This window comes from Arvicanthis niloticus, chromosome 1 (assembly GCF_011762505.2).
Source record: "Arvicanthis niloticus isolate mArvNil1 chromosome 1, mArvNil1.pat.X, whole genome shotgun sequence".
NCBI classification, from domain to species: domain Eukaryota; kingdom Metazoa; phylum Chordata; class Mammalia; order Rodentia; family Muridae; genus Arvicanthis; species Arvicanthis niloticus.
This window is the reverse complement of record NC_047658.1, coordinates 147053052-147071040: the sequence shown is the minus strand read 5'-3', so window position 1 is coordinate 147071040 and position 17989 is coordinate 147053052. Positions and strand designations below refer to the sequence as shown.

General features: G+C 47.4%; 1 protein-coding gene across 2 annotated transcripts in view; it reads left to right on the top strand.

Moving 5' to 3' along the window:
• Aldh18a1 (aldehyde dehydrogenase 18 family member A1) overlaps positions 1-17368 on the top strand; it is a 35786-nt gene extending 18418 nt beyond the window's left edge. The window contains exons 9-19 of one of the 2 annotated variants that reach the window (XM_034505505.2): positions 212-336; positions 1382-1526; positions 2170-2243; positions 3792-3885; positions 5623-5843; positions 7648-7785; positions 9678-9873; positions 9980-10101; positions 12786-12972; positions 13979-14074; positions 16324-17368. In XM_034505505.2, coding sequence (XP_034361396.1) covers positions 212-336; positions 1382-1526; positions 2170-2243; positions 3792-3885; positions 5623-5843; positions 7648-7785; positions 9678-9873; positions 9980-10101; positions 12786-12972; positions 13979-14074; positions 16324-16505 — 1580 coding nt within the window. In that variant the 3' untranslated portion in view covers positions 16506-17368. The remainder of the gene's footprint in view (positions 1-211; positions 337-1381; positions 1527-2169; positions 2244-3791; positions 3886-5622; positions 5844-7647; positions 7786-9677; positions 9874-9979; positions 10102-12785; positions 12973-13978; positions 14075-16323) is intronic. The other variant, XM_034505514.2, reaches the window with a different exon arrangement.
• The last annotated feature ends 621 nt before the right edge of the window (positions 17369-17989 follow it).

Genomic DNA, 17989 nt, shown 5'->3' with positions numbered 1-17989 from the left:
AAGGGCACAGAAGGTGCTGGAGCGATTGCTTAGTGTTGGTCAGCTCCTCTGATCCCTTATGCTCTTTCCTGGTGAGACAGGTGTTGGTACAGTGCATTCATTGTTTTTTTGTTTTTTTTTTGGGGGGGGTGTGTTTGTATGTATAGTAGCAAGTGCCTGGGGCAGCCCGTGTGGGTAAGTGCAGAGTTACTGACACCAATTCACTTTTTAGGCCTCTTTGACAGCCCCCCAGGCTCAGATGATGCAAAACTAATTGATATATTCTATCCGGGAGATCAGCAGTCTGTGACATTTGGAACCAAGTCTAGAGTGGGCCTAGGGGGCATGGAAGCCAAGGTAAGCTAGCACTGAACTATTCCAGTCATCAGACTCAAACGATATTTTATCACTTTCTTTCCTTTTTTTGTGTTAACTTTGACGGGGAAGTTATGGTTTAGATACCACGCACATATACTTAAATATGCACATATCTAGATATGTTTTATGGCTGTTGCATACCTGTATTTAATCATGCCCTTAGATGTATTTTATTAACATATAAACAGTACATTTTGTGCATGTGTTCATTTTGTTGCTATGACAAAATAGCTGATAAAAGCTCTGGCGGCTTACAGTTTGGGAGCTCAGTCCCGGCTCACAATTTGAGAACACAGTCCTTCGAGGCAGCCGCTAACATAGCAACTGGTCATATTGGATCACAGTCAGGAAGTAAAGATGTACTGTACCCGGCTCACTTTCTCTTCATTACTTAAGTCTGCAACCCCCGGCTCACGTAGTGTTCTGCTTGTCTAGTTAAAGTTTTCCGGAACTTCAGAAGTGTATTTCCATGATGAATACAAATCCAGAGAGAGTAGACAGTGACAATTAAGGGCATGGCCCGTGTAATGTTCACACGTAATGAATCCTCTGTTGTCAACTCAGATGTTTCTGGAAGCTTTTCAAAACCCCTTTCCCTCCCGTTATTTGTTCTCAGAGGCTGCATACCCTTAATGCAGAAGAGCATCACGTTGGCAATGGTAGAGAAGAAGACCAGGGCCTTGTTCATATAACCCTGTTCTGGTCACTACTCTAGCTATCCAGTTGTAGCTGTTCAGGCATGACAAATCGAAATGCTCAGGCATAACAAATCAAAATGTGCACGTTCTGAGTTGAGTACTAGACGATCTCAGAGAGAGCAGGACTTGGTTCCCCTTCAGGCAGTACATGCTGTATCTGGACAGTTACAGTGGACTGCATATGGTTTCCCAGGCCCTGAGCTTTAAACACGTTCCTCTGTTTATTTAGCTTGCTACGTATCGGATTATATCTTATGTCATAGTGCAAGTTCAGAATACATGTTTCTAGGTGTGAATCTCATCCTGGATCCAACCTGACTCCGTAGGTGAAAGCCGCCCTCTGGGCTTTGCAAGGCGGTACTTCTGTCGTCATTGCCAACGGAACCCACCCAAAGGTGTCTGGGCACGTCATCACAGACATCGTGGAGGGAAAGAAAGTTGGCACCTTCTTTTCAGAAGTAAAGCCTGCTGGTGAGTAGTTTCCCTCAAATCCCAGAGCTTGTGGGTAATAGCCAGCGCCATCCCAGCCTAGATGAGACTGAAGCCTGAGCTCTCTCCTTGCAAATCCAGGTTATGAAAGCAGTGCAGTCACATCATAAATTCTGGTGTTGTAAAGACTGTTTACAGAACTGGATCTTGTGAGAGTCCATCTACCCTGCCTGCTTAGTCTAACTCTTACTCTCCAAAATAAGGAAACACTTGCTAGCCCTGCACTGGATGCTAAGAGCTAATGAGCGTTAGCTATGCAGAGCGGTCCGTGAGACAGTGTGAGCTCTGAAGTGCACACAAAGATGTGCCCTGTTATCCGCACTCACAAACGCAAGCCCGTGAGAAATGTGCTTGCCAAAATGAAATTGAACTCTGGAAGGCCCAGAGATGCTTGTCTACATCAGACATGGGAAGTCTCTGTGTTTATCCCCCAGTTACTCTGGCATGCATTTGTTTGTTTGTGGTTTAGGTTATTATTGGTTGGGAGACGGGTGTGGCCATTCTGTGGCCTTGGTGGTCTCTGTGGGTCAACCAAGCATACCACGAAACCCACATTCCTTCTGCATTCAGTGAAGCATGTCCTGGGAAACAGAGTCTGGTCTGATGCTTGCACGTGCTCTTGCAGGCCCTACAGTGGAGCAGCAGGGGGAGATGGCTCGATCTGGAGGGAGAATGCTAGCCACCTTAGAGCCTGAACAGGTGAGGACATCCCCTGACAGCTTGGTGGGGTTTTCAGAGCAAAACATGCTGTACGTTTTGGTATAACAGTCAAGTCTGCTGGCTCCGTGTATTCCTATTGTTAATAGAATTATCTGAATTAATTGTATGCCCCCCCCCCTTTGTCTGAAGACAGTGTATCACTATGTTTTGATCAAGGACAAGGTTAGGGAAGCTGCTGATCTGACCCATGTACACACAGGAAAGTTACCTGTTCCTGCCCATCGAATTGCCTGCAACAGGTGACAAAGGGAAGCTTCAGAGCCTGCTCTGTGGTTCATCCCCTCTGTCCATTATGAATGAGTCTAAGCAGCAGGTCAATAAAGCTGGTGCTTATGGAAATGGTGAAGCCAAGAGAAACCTGGCTGGCTTCCTGAGGGAGCGCCGCTCCAGCTGGAGTATCACAGGTTTCTTCTGTGGAGCAAGTCAGTCTGAGAGGGGAGACAAGAATGGCTACAAGTGAGAAAAGCTAAAACCAAGGAGGGCTCTGGCTCCTCTCAGACCACTCTGCTCTACTTGGATGGTGTCACACCCACTGCCACATTTCCCAGTCAGATGGCCAAGGATCAGTCCCCTTAGGTATATGGCACTGGGAACTGGGATGTTCTCCTTTTAATTTCACCAAATAGTTGGCCAAAGGAAAAGCCAAAGGGCTGGAGAGATGGCTCCGCAGTTAAGAGCACTGACTGCTCTTCCAGAGGACCTCAGTTAGACTCCCAACACTCACATAGTAGCTTATAATTATCTGTGACTCCAGTGCCAAGGTCATCTAGTACCCTACCCTTTTCTGACCACTGCAGACGCTGTGCACTTGTGGTGTACAGACATACGTGCAGGCAGAACTCTCACACATAAAATAATAAAAATAAACCTCAAAAGAATCTTAAAGAAAAGCCAGTTGTTAAAACTTAGCAGGGATGCTGTGCGTTGGTGGTGCACACCTTAAATCCCAGCACTCAGGAGGCAGAAACAGGTGGAGCTCTGAGAGTTCAAGGCTGGCCTGGTCTACAGAGTGAGCTCCAGGACAGATAGGTCTACACAGAGAAACCTTGTCTCAAAAAGAGAGAGAGAGAGAGAGAGAGAGAGACAGAGAGAGACAGAGACAGAGAGAGACAGAGACAGAGAGAGAGAGACAGAGAGAGAGACAGAGAGAGACAGAGAGAGAAAGAGTGAGCTTTACCTGGGAAATAACAGTCTATTGATACAAAATCTGTAAAGTTGTGTGTGTCATTCCTAATTCTGTGTGCCAGTTTATCTCACGGTCAAATTCCATAACTCTTCATCTCCTCAGTGCTGAGCTATGGATTCCTAATGACCACAGTCAGAGTGGAGAAGGAGAAGGAGAAGAAGAAATGAGGGCAGGTTGGAAGGAGGTGGGCAGGGCCAGGAATGTGTGAGAAAGAAAGGGACTTCAGTCTGCGACAACTTTGGCTTCAGGGACAAGCATGACACTCTGAGGGTAGAGGAAGAATCGTATACACTCTCGTACATACCTGGCGTTTTAATGGTTTGCTTTTACTTTTCTTATAGAGGGCAGAAATTATCAATCATCTGGCTGACCTGCTGACAGACCAGCGGGAGGAGATTCTGTTAGCCAACAAAAAAGATTTGGAGGAGGCAGAGGGTAAGGATTTATCCTTTTGTCTTCCTCCTCTTGCTTCTCCTTCTTCTCTTCTTATTTATTTATGTATGTATGCATGTATGTATATATGTATGTATGTATTTATTTTTGATTTCCAAGACAGGGTTTCTTTGTGTAGCCCTGGCTGTCCTGAAACTCATTCTGTAGACCAGGCTAGTCCTAAATTTAGAGATTTGCCTGCCTCTACCTCTGCCTTCTGAGTGCTGGAATTAAAGGTGTGTGCCACCACTGTCAGGCTACTGATAATTCTTATGTCTATATAAAGGGAAGATTGTTAGATGAAATCACATTATTTATTATGTGTAATTTTTATCAAGGGTTGGTGGCTACTGCTACCTACATTTTTTTTCTAACTATTCATGGTACTTACTTCTGCTCCATTTCCAGTTACTGTAACCCAACCCTCCAAAGAGCTTTCCTTGTTCTCAAGTGTGATGTGAGCCCTGGCCTTTGTGGCAATTTTAGAACTAGAAAATGAAACTGAGAACATCACTGTTGTAGATGCTCAGCTAATTGTGGCTGAGGCCGTCTTATTAGCAGGCACTGTGCTATGGGCTTTCCCAACAGGATCCCCTTTAAACTGCACAATCTAACGTATTTGAGGGAACAACTATTTATTAGTGTCACTCAGCAAAGCTGTCATGCACCCTAAGTCACGGATGGCCAATGGTGGACCTGGGATGCCAGTTCAGATGAACTGTCGATGTAAAAGAGCCATAGAAATGGCTTGTGCTGCCTGTACTGAAAGATCAGACACTCTTGGGCCATTAAACTAGTGTGCTATCTTTATGGCTGGCATCAAGTGCTGTCCAGACAGATCTGTGTGGCACTCATGGAAGAGCAGGTGATAAAAGTCATATCACAGGTGACCAGTAACAGTCAGTGAGACCCAGGCGCCTCCTTTCTCTTCATCCTCTGCTTTGCCAGCTAAAGATAGTGGGGCTATCTGGGTGTGGTGGCCACCCACATAGTGAGACCCTGTCAATAATAATAATAATAGGGGCTGGTGAGATGGCTCAGCAGTTAAGAGCACTAACTGCTCTCCTGGAGTTCAAATCCCAGCAACCACATAATCAAATGGTGGCTCACAACCACCTGTAATGAGATCTGATGCCCTCTTATGGGATGTTTGAAGACAGCTACAGTGTACTTACATATAGTAACTAAATAAAAACCTTTGGGCTGGAGTGAGGGGGTCAGAGCGAGAGGGAGAAGGGAAGGGGAAAATAATAATAATAAAACAATAACAGTAGCAGCAACAACAACAGAAAAGTAAAGAAGACAAATTGTCATTGTTCTTGATGCCATCAAGTGCACACATACCTCAGCTATGTCTGATGAATAGACTTAATGTTTCTCAGTTGGCATTTTTTTTTACATGCCATACATATTCCAGATAGCCTGGCTTGTTAGTACCTGTGGGAGATTATGTGTAACAACTACATCACAGCCTCTTGTTTAAATAGATAGAATCCCAGGCCTCCCTGTTTTGAAATGCTGAAATGTTTTGAAATGTCACATGTTGAAAGTGATCATTTGGGGACATGAGATAGAGTTGTCAAGCAGTCTTTCTCCACCCCGAGGAAGAACTATGTAAACCTGTATGCCTCAGCATCACCAAGACTCTCAGTTCCTTCCGTGTCTATCCCTACTACAGTAAAGTTGGTGGCCAAAGCCTGCCCACACGGGCCACTTTATCATGTCCTACTGCCGTTTTAGGAAGACTTGCAAGCCCTCTGCTGAAGCGCCTCAGCCTCTCCACGTCCAAACTGAACAGCCTGGCCATCGGGCTGCGGCAGATCGCAGCTTCCTCTCAAGAGAGCGTAGGCCGCGTCCTGCGCCGGACTCGGATTGCCAAAAACCTGGAGTTAGAACAAGTGACTGTCCCAATAGGTGTTTTACTGGTGATCTTTGAGTCTCGCCCTGACTGTCTACCCCAGGTATGTGAGACATGGCCCTGCCTGGGAATGGGTTGGAGGAAGCATTTATTACCAGGAGTAGAGATAAGTCACCAGAGATGAATGTATGTATGTATGTATGTATGTATGTATGTATGTATATATGTATGTATGTATGTATGTATGAGCATGTGTATATATAAGAGAGAGAAAGATCTTTTTCTTGAGCCCATGGCATTGCCAATTTTATTATTAAGGTGAGTTATGCTCTTTACCCATCCAGCCATCCCAGAGCAGAGATGCAACCCAGCATTATAAAGTTAATATTCCCTGTCACCCTGAGCCTAGATCAGCCCCCTGCAGGGAGGGGGAGAAGAAACTCCCAGCTCTCCTGGCTCACCGGTGCTCTTTGTTCTGAGACTGGCAAGTCCCTGCTAGGCTGCTGCAGTCATTCACCTAACGCCTGTCTACCCACACAAAAGGACTCCATTATCAGGGCCACAGAGTACTTCCTGCAGGAACATCACATAGAAAAAGCACTTTGTATAGTTGATGGTAGATAGAATGCAGCCCTCTTTAACGAACGTGGCTGACACGTGTCAAAGCAGCCACGTTGGGAGACATGAGGTGACAGTAGAGAGCTGGCCTCCCTTCTGACCTAAACTCTCCAAGAAATCAGTAATCATGAGTGGGACAAGATCAACTCTTTGTACTGGCTCTGAGTCTCAAAGAGAAGTTCTCTTTTAAAATGGAGAGCCAGCCCCTCTCTGTGCAAAGCATCGTGGACTATGATGCCTGCAGAGCTCTGTGGCAGGCACTCCCTGACTGGACCTCCCATTAGCTTGTTCCTCACAGGACTCCCTCCCCATGGTTGCCTGTCCTCAGCCAGGCTCACTACCCCTCTGCCACAAGCTGCTCTTATACACGAGCCCAGTGGTGGCTGCAGAACTCATTTGTGCTAACAGAAATGGGGCCCCATGGTGTGGCTCTGTTCATGAAATGTCTCAGTGACCCGATTCCTCACAAGGCTTTCCCCTGTGGCTGAGGCTCCTCACCTGAAGTGTAGACCCAGATGACTACACACACATCCTAACAGTTGTGTGTGGAACATGAAATGTCTGCATTGAGCTAGACAAAGTTTGCATTACCATCGTAAGGGGCTCAAGAGCAACTCAAGGCAATGAAAGCATTAAGAACCCATAATCTGGAGGTTAAAATGGCCAGACGAAGGGTTTTAGTAGCTTTTCCCAACAACTAGGGTGATTTTCATTTAACTGAAGTGTTCAGGAAATCAAGCTTATGGCTTAGGATAAGTGAGCCTGTGTCTTTGCTGACTGCTTCAGTGGGATAGCTCATCTTCCCCCTGCCCTGAGTAGTGTGTGCTCCCTCAGCAGACTGCTGTCACCATCCAGGGCTGGCATGAGCTTGTGTTCTCCATATTCTTAGGATCAGCCATGTAGAGCCCCCAGGTCAACTTCAGGATCACAGTCAACTGGGGCCATAGGTCCCCACTGAGCCAATGGAACAGGGACTTTACTGTAGAGACACTTCCGCATCCTGTTCCCCACAGTGGCCAGAGAGGGGAGGAAGTACCATGTGACCCTGACCATTAATTTAGCCTGCATTGGTGCTGCTTCTATGGAAACCACATAGTTTAATTCCCCAGAGCCAAGCATCTCAGAGTGTTTGTCGGCCCTGCATTCGTAAGCTGTGTGACCTGGAGAGTCACCGCCCTTACTGGGCTTCAATATAAAGTGGGATAAAATGAGTTTTTCATTGACTTGGAGGCTGGTGAAGGTGAGATGGACACACAGCAATGCAGACATCATTGTCACTCTGTCTGCAGGTGGCAGCCTTGGCCATTGCAAGTGGCAACGGCTTATTGCTCAAAGGCGGGAAGGAGGCCTCACACAGCAACCGCATTCTTCACCTCCTGACCCAGGAGGCCCTCTCCACCCACGGAGTCAAGGAGGCCATACAGCTGGTAGGTGGCTGGGAACAAGCCTGGCCCCACCCAGAGAGGGCCAGGTGAGGTCTGTGGAAATTTGTAGCAAATACTAGGTTGTGTGAAGCCAAGATGCTTCTACAGGCAAGTTTGGTTAGAGAGGCAGCAAGTTCTGTGAACCCTAGGCCATTCTGCTGAGCCAGGCGGGTTTTCACTGGCTTGAGAGAGCTGCCATACAGGTGTATCCTGGTACTACTGGGTGACTCAGAATCAATTAGACCTTCGTTCTTTTTTAAAACTTAATTTTCTTTATTACTAGTGTACTGTGGTGTGTGCATGCATGTGTGCGTGCATACGTTTAGGTCAGAGAACAACTGTGTGGAGTCACCTCTCTCCTTCTACCTTTACATGGTTTCTGGGAATCAAACTCAGGTCTTTAAGCTTGTATAGCAAGCACCTTTACCTGCTGAGCCCCCAGACCCTCATTCATTAGGTTACAGGTGTGGGAGACCCACTATAGGGCTGGGTTCCTCCCATTGGTGAAGAAGTTATGTAGGGTAATCTGACTCAGGGGTAAAGAATTCTCCAGTCTTTGATAGAGTTTAGATTTGACATAAGCCACTTTAAGAAGGTTTGTCATCAGCCCTCATGTGGCATGGGAGAATGAGAGCAACACTGCTGCCTGTTACTGCAGTCACTGGGTCACTGACCTGGCCTGAGTCACCAGAGGAGCTCTGTGTGAGCAAGTCATGTCAGGAGCTTGCATTACCTCAGCTAATTCTCAGTATAACCCTGAGAGAAAATGTTCCTTCTTAGGCCCTTGCTCTGGACTGAGTAAAAGCAGACTCTGGGGTACAAAAACCTTACCCATCTATGGTAGGTTTTGGATTTGATTGAAGCCAGTTCTAGAGCTTTCTTTTTTTTTTTCTGTGAGAGGAACAGCCTTATTACTTGCTCAGGGAGAATCTGGTGGGAGAATCCCAGGCTTAGAAATTCAGCCCAGCTCCTGTACAGCCTGCTTGGATGGGTCCCCTCCCTTCTTCTTCCTTTCCCTCCCTCCCTCCCTGGCTGTGTATACTAAACTTATGGTACATGCAGATTTCAAGAAGACAGCTCTGTAACTATGTCTGTGTGGATATGCATGGCTGCTAACCACATGTCCCCAGCATGCCACGGGGCCCTTCCTGCCCTTCCCACCCTCTTTGACTTGCACCACATTCAGTTACTTTTTGTCTGTTCCTGAACTTTGATAGAGTCATCCAGAGTCATCCAGAATGCACGATTCCATGCTCTGACTTTTGTTTATTTTTATCTTGGTGCTATTTATCTGTGGTTTTGCATCCCAAAGTTCTTTCTCCTTTTTTATTACCAAGTAGTAGTTCATTTATAGCCACATTCCTCTTTTCTTTGTCGGTGGCAGTTTTTGCTGGTCCTTGGTATTGGCTTCACGAAATAAAGCAGCTATGAACATTTTGTCGTATGTACGTTTATACAGCTTGGATGGGCTGTATAGTTGGAAGACACTGACAAATCTAGAAGAAGAAAAGAAAATGTCTGCTATCTCTGTGACAAAAACAGGCACTTGTGATTGGTCTAGTCTGCATCCCAGGATGGAGCTTGTCAGTGGAAGTCTCAGGGAAATGGGACCTCTCCTCCAGTGGCTGCTTCTTTTAGTGATCCCGTAGCATGGCGCCATCTGTGCCTGCCTATCATCCACCACAGCACTCAGCACCTCCTGAGCATTTAAAAAGACCCTCTGCCCTGTGTGGTTAGCTGTCCCACTGTCCTCTCTTCTGTGACTGAGCTCTCCCTGGGGACCGGCCACATCTACATCTGAAACACAGAGCGTGTCGCCAAGCGAGACCGACAGTCCCGTCTCTGCAGTTTGATCAGAAGATGCCATCTTCCTCTTTGATTTTCTCCCTCTTCAGGTAAATACCAGAGAAGAAGTTGAAGATCTCTGTCGTCTTGACAAAATAATAGATCTGATCATTCCTCGAGGCTCCTCCCAGCTGGTCAGAGACATCCAGAAAGCTGCCAAGGGGATCCCAGTGATGGGCCACAGTGAGGGGATCTGCCATATGTACGTGGATTCTGAAGCCAGTGTGGACAAGGTCACCCGACTCGGTGAGCTGACCCGGGGCTCTCGTGGAGTCAGGGGAAACTCTTGGCGAATCCTCTGTGCCTGTGGATCACGTACCCAGGACTCAGTCTTTGTTCTTCTTCCCTTCAGTCAGAGACTCTAAATGTGAATATCCAGCTGCCTGTAACGCTCTGGAGACTTTGCTCATCCACCGAGATCTGCTGAGAACACCCTTATTTGACCAGATCATTGACATGCTGAGAGTGGAACAGGTATGGTAGACCCGCGGGAAAGATCAGACCAGGAGTAGCTTCCAGGCACTTTAGGGGACAGGAAGTTACACCAGTGCTGTGCAGAGTACACAGGCGAATAAGATATAACCCCTGCCCTCTGCAGCCGGTGGGTGGATGGAACGGATACACAGATGCCCGTGGCTGCGTGTTTTACTCGGCACAGCATATTTCCCTTCTGTGAGGGTTCAAAGGTAGCAGACCACATAGCACCGTACAGAATGGGATCTTTACAGCCGCGTTTTATTTGGGTAGTAAAGTTATGTTTCCAACTAGCCATTCCCTTTTATGTAACTTTTTTAAAAAAATTGTACAGAAGAACTTTTGTTTCTGTTTTAAGGAGTTTTTTGGGAGGGGAGTGGGGCACAGTGTTTTTACTATTGCATGTTATGTGTGTGTGTGTGTTATGCATGAATGTCTGTAGACCACATGTGCCCCAAAAGGCCAGAAGAGGGCATCAGATCCTCTGGAAGTGGAGTTAGAGACAGTTGTGAGTTGTCATGTGGGTGCTGGGAATTGAACTGGGGTCCTCTGGAAGAGCAGCCAGCGCTCTTAACTGCCAAGCCATTCCTCTAGCCTCAGAAGCGTTTTTTTGGGTGTAAAATGTATATGCATCCACGCCTTTCCTCTAGAATGTCTTCAGTTGCCAATGTAAATGAGCTTACTGAGTGGCATTCAGGGTGAGCAGTTTGCATAGCTTTTGGGTTTTGTTCATAACCTGCTATCAAGGTTGTATGCAAACATAGTCAGTAACTTTGCAGTACAGACAGGCTTATGCTGTGCTAAATTCACGGTTGCAGATTACTAGAAGATGTCATGGTCAAATGGACAATCATCTATTAAAGGCCCTGCATGGCCACATTTCCACCTTTGAGAGCAGGTGTGAGCCTGCTGGCCTCCTTTGCTGTGACCCTGAGGTGGCATCCTTTTGCCGGAAGGGAAAGATGCTTATCAATACAGTATGATTTTTGTGTTAGTTTTTTTGTGGCACAACAGCTAAACAAAACGCCCAAGAAAAGCAATTTAAAAGACTGTGCTTAAAAGAAACATGACTACAGGGAGGACCATGCAAATCCTCAGAAGAATCTCTGTGTGTAAGCTTTTCGGTGTAGTCCAAAATGCAGAGTAGAGGCTGCCAGTGGAAATGTGGTTCCCCAGTGGAACCCAGAGTCCTCGAGGCTGCAGCTAGGGAACCCAAGAACCAGCAAAGCAGCTGCTCTCAGTTTCCCCGTAGCCTGGTGCCATCCCTAACTCCTTAAGTTGGTTTACCCTTTCAGAGGGTTTCTTCCCTCACGGTGGGAAGCAGCTCACCTCATGGTAGCCAGAAAGCAGAGAAAGGAGAAGTACAGTCTTCCAGGACATCTCTCCAGAGATCTCCTTCCTCAAGAAGGTTCATCTTCTACCTTTCACCCCTTCCCAATAAGCCATCCTACCACAGGGCCGCCAAGGGATTGGTCTATTCGTTAGGCCAGAGCTCCCAGGTTCTAAGCGTCTGTTTGGAAACAGACACCCTTATTTGACTGGTTACTGATACATGCAGAGGTGGGCTTCACTAACCCCTAGTCAGGTTAACGGTCAGAGCTGCCCAGCACCTGCGCTCATTGGTTTGAAAGTGAAAGTGCACCCCACAGAGTAAAAGGGAATCAGGACACACGAGTGTCCGTGCTCAGGTCCATAAACTAGTGGCCCATTTGACTGTTGGCTACCTATAGATGCCAAAAATCACAGTCACCTGCACTGTACAGGAGGAAAGGTGTCCTTGGCTAGAACTGAGCCCCCCCACCCCCCATCCTAATGAGGGCTAACTCTTGGCATCCCCGGTGTCAGAATGAGGATTGCCTTGACAGGCTTCAAACCAAGATGAGGCAATGTGCATTCTACATGCAGCTCCTTTGTGTGTAGAAACTAAATCCTCAGGATAATCTGATCACAGATTGGATTCCCCTATCTTGGAGGTAGTGCAGTGCCCAACAAAGTCGCATCAGGGTCTCAAGCCACCAGATGAGACAGCTTGTCGTAGCTGGAGCCAAGACCTGAAGGAATCAAGGCGTGAACCCAGTCCTGTGCAGTCTCAGAGAACAAGGCCTCTGTGGAATTGGACTGTGATCAAGTCCCTCAGGGGCCAGCCCAGGACCCTTACATTGGTCTAACTGGGAACAGGATTGGTTTGAGGGCACAGAGCTGGCATGGCAGGCCAAAATCATATAGGTAACTAGTTGGAAGTACTTAGCCCTGAGCACCAAGCCAGGGCTTCCCTGGGGTGTAGGAAGTAAAGATACATTTATGGTGCCTTCTCATGAAACCAGTGCAGGTTTCACTTTAGAGAGAATGAGAGTTTATGGTTAAATGTTCCTTCAGTAAAAAGCCAGAGGTCAGGGGCTTGTGTGCCTCAGACATTCAGCATTCAAAGGCTTTTCCTTCCAGTCCATCCCCAGCTTGCTCAAGGGCCTGTTGCTGGAAAAGTGGCCAGCAATCCCTGGCCTATGACCAAGCAGAGCATCCTGGTGTGAGGAAGGCCAAGTCACCTTCCAGGCCCACAAGCATACTGGCTGCTGCTTGCCAGGGCCTTGCTGCCTAGCCCAGCTTCTCTTCACACAGCCTGGTCATTCAGGCCCAGCTGCTGGTTCATCCCTGCGGTTTTTGTATTGGATTTCCTCTCTTGACAGGTAAAAATTCACGCAGGCCCCAAGTTTGCCTCCTACCTGACCTTCAGCCCCTCAGAAGTGAAGTCACTCCGAACAGAGTATGGGGACCTGGAAGTGTGCATCGAAGTGGTGGACAGCGTCCAGGAAGCCATTGATCACATCCATAAGTACGGCAGTTCTCACACAGATGTCATCGTCACCGAGAACGGTCAGTTTGTGGTGCTTCAGACATGTGGTGCCAGTTTTCTTTGCTCTGACCTACAGTTGGGACTGCTGCTCTCAGCTCCTCTGGTCCTGCAGGAAAGCCCACTCCAGACTGACCAGTGACAGTCCTGGCATTGGAGACAGCTGGTGGCTTGCTGAGTACTCTCTGATCTATCTGTGGGTCCATCCCAGTGGCCCCCATCGCCAGGGCAGGGATGATTGGCACCACTTTAAGGCTTCCCCTGCTTCAGAAGCATTGTCTTTACCTGTGCAGCTGCCCCACCATGTACTTCAAAGCCAGACATTGTGGCTAAACATCTGCAATCTCAGAACTCAGGAAGCTAAGGCAGGAGGATTGCCACAAGTTGAAAGCCTGCCTGGACTACATAGCAAGACCCTGAGTCTGAAAAAAAAAAAAAATCAATTTACAGCTGAAGCAAAGCAGCACCCAGAGGTTAAGAGCAGGACGGACTCTGCACACTGCTTCATTTAACACGCACATAGCATACATGCCAGAATGGCTGGCGCTGAGACCTGCTGGTGAAGGAAGCCATATGGCCCCTGAGGAATTCACAGCCAATTTACTGAAGCTATGACCATAGCACCAAGCAGCAGCAATCAGTAACTGACCACTTACCATGAGGCATTGGGGCGAGAATTCCCAGGGGCCAGCTGGCTTCCTTCACACCCTGAGAGCCAGGTGATGCCCTTCCCTTCTCCCCCAGGCACAGAGCTTAAGGCCACAGACTTGTGGACTTCGAGGTCAGACCTAGACAGGCTGTCCCAGCATGGAGGCATAACTGCCTACAGATCTGATTCCAGCTGACTGTCTCTTACCAGCCCGACCATGGGACCCAGTTTGCTGCCTTCCCCTTCAGAGCTCTCCTAAGCCTGCATGTTTAACATGTGAGGAAAACATGTGCAGCCAGATCTGTCACCAAGGAGTGACCAAAAGTGGGTGGGTTCCCCATGCGTCATTCTCAGTAGGCTTCTCTTTCTTTCCCTTGTAGAGAAAACAGCGGAATTCTTCCTCCAGCACGTGGACAGCGCCTGTGTCTTCTGGAACGCCAGTACTCGATTCTCTGATGGCTATCGATTTGGACTGGGTAAGAAAGACAGAGAAAAGGAGTCTCCTGTGGCTGTCCCACTGTGATGGCTCTAAGCACTGTGGTGAAGTAAAGACACCTCCCTCCAGTCACTTGTGCGACCTAGATAGAAAAAAATCCCATGTACCTACCACATGCATTGGTAGACCTCCCGACTGTGAAGATGATAATTGCTCCTAATTCCTTCTCCATAGATGGGGAAACCAAGAGATAAGTCACTTGCAGAGAGTCACACAGCCAATGTGAGATCTAACTTGCACAAGCCCGGGCACCCCCATTACAATGCAGGCCAGCACAGCTTATCTGAGTTCACAAGCTGCTGTGGTTCCCAGAGAGCAGGTCATTGCAGACTTACTACTTTGATGTGACACTGCCAAGTTGCCTCAGAGATAGGAACCAGAATATAGAATGAAAGGTGTCGATACTGGTGCCTGCACAGAGTGTACACACCAACATCAGGAACCAGGAAGGAAGTGTATGTGTGTGGAGGTGGGGGTGTCATTCTAAAGCATGTGCTTAGAATGTACAAGCTCTGGGTTCACCCCTGGCACAAGCACAAACAAAGGTGATCATTAGGAATATACACCCGGTCCTTTCATTACTTATCAAACTTTCAGCTCTCCATATCGCCGTTTGAACAGCCTCCTTGCCCAGGGGACCATTACCCAAGCATCCAGTAAGGCACTGTGGCATAGTTTGTGGATATTTGAAGGGCATATGTATGTGTTGCCGTTTTGCTTTGTTGTGTATTGTATCATTTTGAGACAGGGTCTTCCTATGTAGCACTGGCTATCTTAGAACTTGTTATATAGACCAGGCTGGCCTCCCAAGCATGGGGAGTAAAGGCTTGTGCCACCTGTGTCCAGCCAACATTTGAGATTTTTGTCTTTGGTGTTGGGCTTTTCTCTTTGGTGCTAGGGGCCAAACCCAGGGCCTCTGACATTGCTGTGCAGCTGAGCTGTACCCTAGTCTCCCTCCCCCAAGCTTTCTAGAACATCTGATCTGCCTGGAGAAATCCCTCTCCCTGATTGTGGAGGGTGTGAGGGGATTTACCACAGATGGCTTAGTCATTGACTTTTGAGTTCCTGTTTTTGCCACACAAAAAGACTCCATTATTATCATTATCATTATCATTATTTAATTCACTTTCACAGCCCTCGAACTCAAACACCGTAGAAAAGCGATAACTGACCTGCCCCTTGGTCCCCTTGCCCAGTGAAAATCTACCCCATAGTATAGGAGCTTGCTCTTCAACTACCTCATCCCTAGGCCTGGTGCATTGGATGCATAAGGAATCCCAGTGGCCACCAAATACAGTGGAGAACACGGAGCCAGACCCAGGAACACCCTGGTGTCAGGAGCAAGAAGGAAGAGAAATGAGCAAGAAGGCCAGCCTGGTCTATATAACAAGTCCCATATTCAGTAACTGACGGGCGCCTTTGTGCTAAGAGCCTGGAAGCAGTAACGACCATGCTTTCTAGAGTGTTAAGACTTATTTGGGTGGGGCGGGAGGGGGGCTGAGGTTGAAAGCACTTGCTGCTTTTGCAGAGGACTAGGGTTCTTTTCTCGTACCCACATCAGGTGACTTACATCTGTGACTCCAGTTTCTGGAGATCTGACCTTCTTTTCTGGTCTCCACCAGCACTAGTATACATGTAGTATACATGCAAATTACACATAGTAAAAATAAAGTTATACAAAGTAAAAAAAAAAAAATGAATCTTTTAAAAATAAATAAATACTATTTTGGTATAATGGCCCATACCTGCCATCCTACCACTCCAGAGACTGAGGCAGGAAGATCAAAACTTCAAGGCTAACCTGGGCTATACAGGAGGACTGCCTCTCAAAATAAAGGGGGCGGGGGTGGGGAGGTTTAGGAGTCGAACTTTATACCAGACATTGTTATAAGCTTCAAGACATGCCCGGATGTTAAAATGGGGCACACAATTAAGATGTTTAAACTGATGAAGATCTTCTAAAACTGTCAGAATACACTTGGATGAAGGACAGGAAAGAGAGGTGACATACTGCACCACATCACAGTTTGGAAAGGGTCGTTATGATCTGTAGTGACAGAGAACTTACCAGGTGGACGAGGAGCACCAGCCGGCACGGGGAAGATGGGTCAGACGTTAGCAGAGAAGATGTCCATTGCAGGCTCGCGGGTGGACAGGGAGCGGCAGGTGGGAAAAGCCACAGCTTTCCTCCATGACTTTTTGATTTCGTTTTGTTTTAATTTTTAATAGGAGCTGAAGTAGGAATCAGCACATCACGAATCCACGCCCGGGGACCAGTAGGACTCGAGGGACTGCTAACTACTAAGTGGTTGCTTCGAGGGCAAGACCACGTGGTCTCAGACTTCTCAGAACACGGAAGCCTAAAATACCTTCACGAGAACCTCCCTGTTCCCCAGAGAAATTTTAGCTGAGAGGAGCCAGACAGTCAGGACTGTTGTGTGCAGTCTGGCACATTTAGGTTACTCAAGGGTCTCCAGAGAGAACCTGATCTCATCCCTCACTTCTTGGAAGGCTCACCTTCTGGACAGTTCACCTATGCTTCTGGCTCTATTCAGCATTTACAACCTTAGCTATTGTTCACACTCCATTTCGGCCTTCTTGGGTGTGTCTGTCTCTGTCACTGGGGTTGAATCTAGGGCCTTGCACATGCTAGGCAAATGTTCTACTGCCAGGCTGTGTCCCTAGCCCTGCAGTCCAGTCTTAGGAAGAGAATCATTGTTGGATGTGGAGGCTTGGCTTTCCCCAGTCTGTTCACATCAGAGACAATGGAAAGTCCTGGCTGCTGTGACACCTCAGTGAGGTAAAGTCTCTTGGCGTTTGACCAGCCTGCCATCCTCAGCCTCTCGACATGTAATTTTATTTCTTTTACGTACGCTCATCTTCAGAAAGGGAGACTAGGAATTCTTAAGGAGGGGTAACTCCTTAAAACCATTAACATTTTCATTGGAAACGGTGACTAAGACAGACTGACCTATATCCACTGGGAAGATGACCTTTGTGTCTGTGAAGTCATGAGTGCACATCGTACACATGCAGTCTGTCCCTGACCCAGGGACACACGGTACCTTCAAAGTAGTTGGAATCTGAGCATCACACTGGAGGGATGGATTTCAGGATGTTCCTACAAGTGGGAGGAAGATCTACAATTATGCTTGACCTTTTTATATGAATTATTTTGACATCCTATTCTTGACCTCCAGGACAAAGACTAGAGATTATTTTAATACTTTAGATTCTTTCCCCTTTTTTGAGAAATAAAATTCTTATAAAAGCCCGTGTGCACAGTTAAAGTTTTCTCCCTTATTTGTCCTTACCATCTCTTCCCTCTCCCTCCCTGGTGACCCTTCCTGTCCAGCTCTCGGCTCTCTGCATGCTGTTCCTGGAAGTTGGCTTGGTGTGGAGATGAGGGTGGGGGAGCAGTTTCAATGGAAGTACCACAGGGAAACCTTCCAGGGAAGGACTCCAGCCTCAAGAGGAAAAGAAAACATGACAGTGGGCACCAAGAGTTTAGAGGCTGGTTATATGATGATCTAGTGTCTGGGGCTGTGTATGACATGAACATGTTTGTTTCTGTCACATCCCCGAAGCATCTGCTCCACCATGTCACTAGCCCACATCTTTGGTTCACCGTGGCTATAACTAAATTCACTCTCTTGACCTGTCAAGTGTGTCTAAACACTTCTAATCCTCTCAACCCCTTTCCTTCAGCTCCTATTCTTAGAGTCTTCAGAACTCTGCTATCTGCATTTCGAAGACTTTTTATCTCTTGGAGGCCTCCATATGAAGCAAGGGTTCATTGACACACTGCTTCTGATCCTCCAAGTGATTTTATGGGCATAAGAATTATGGTGTCGTGTGGATCATGTTCCCAGGCTGGCTCCGGTTCTACCTCTCA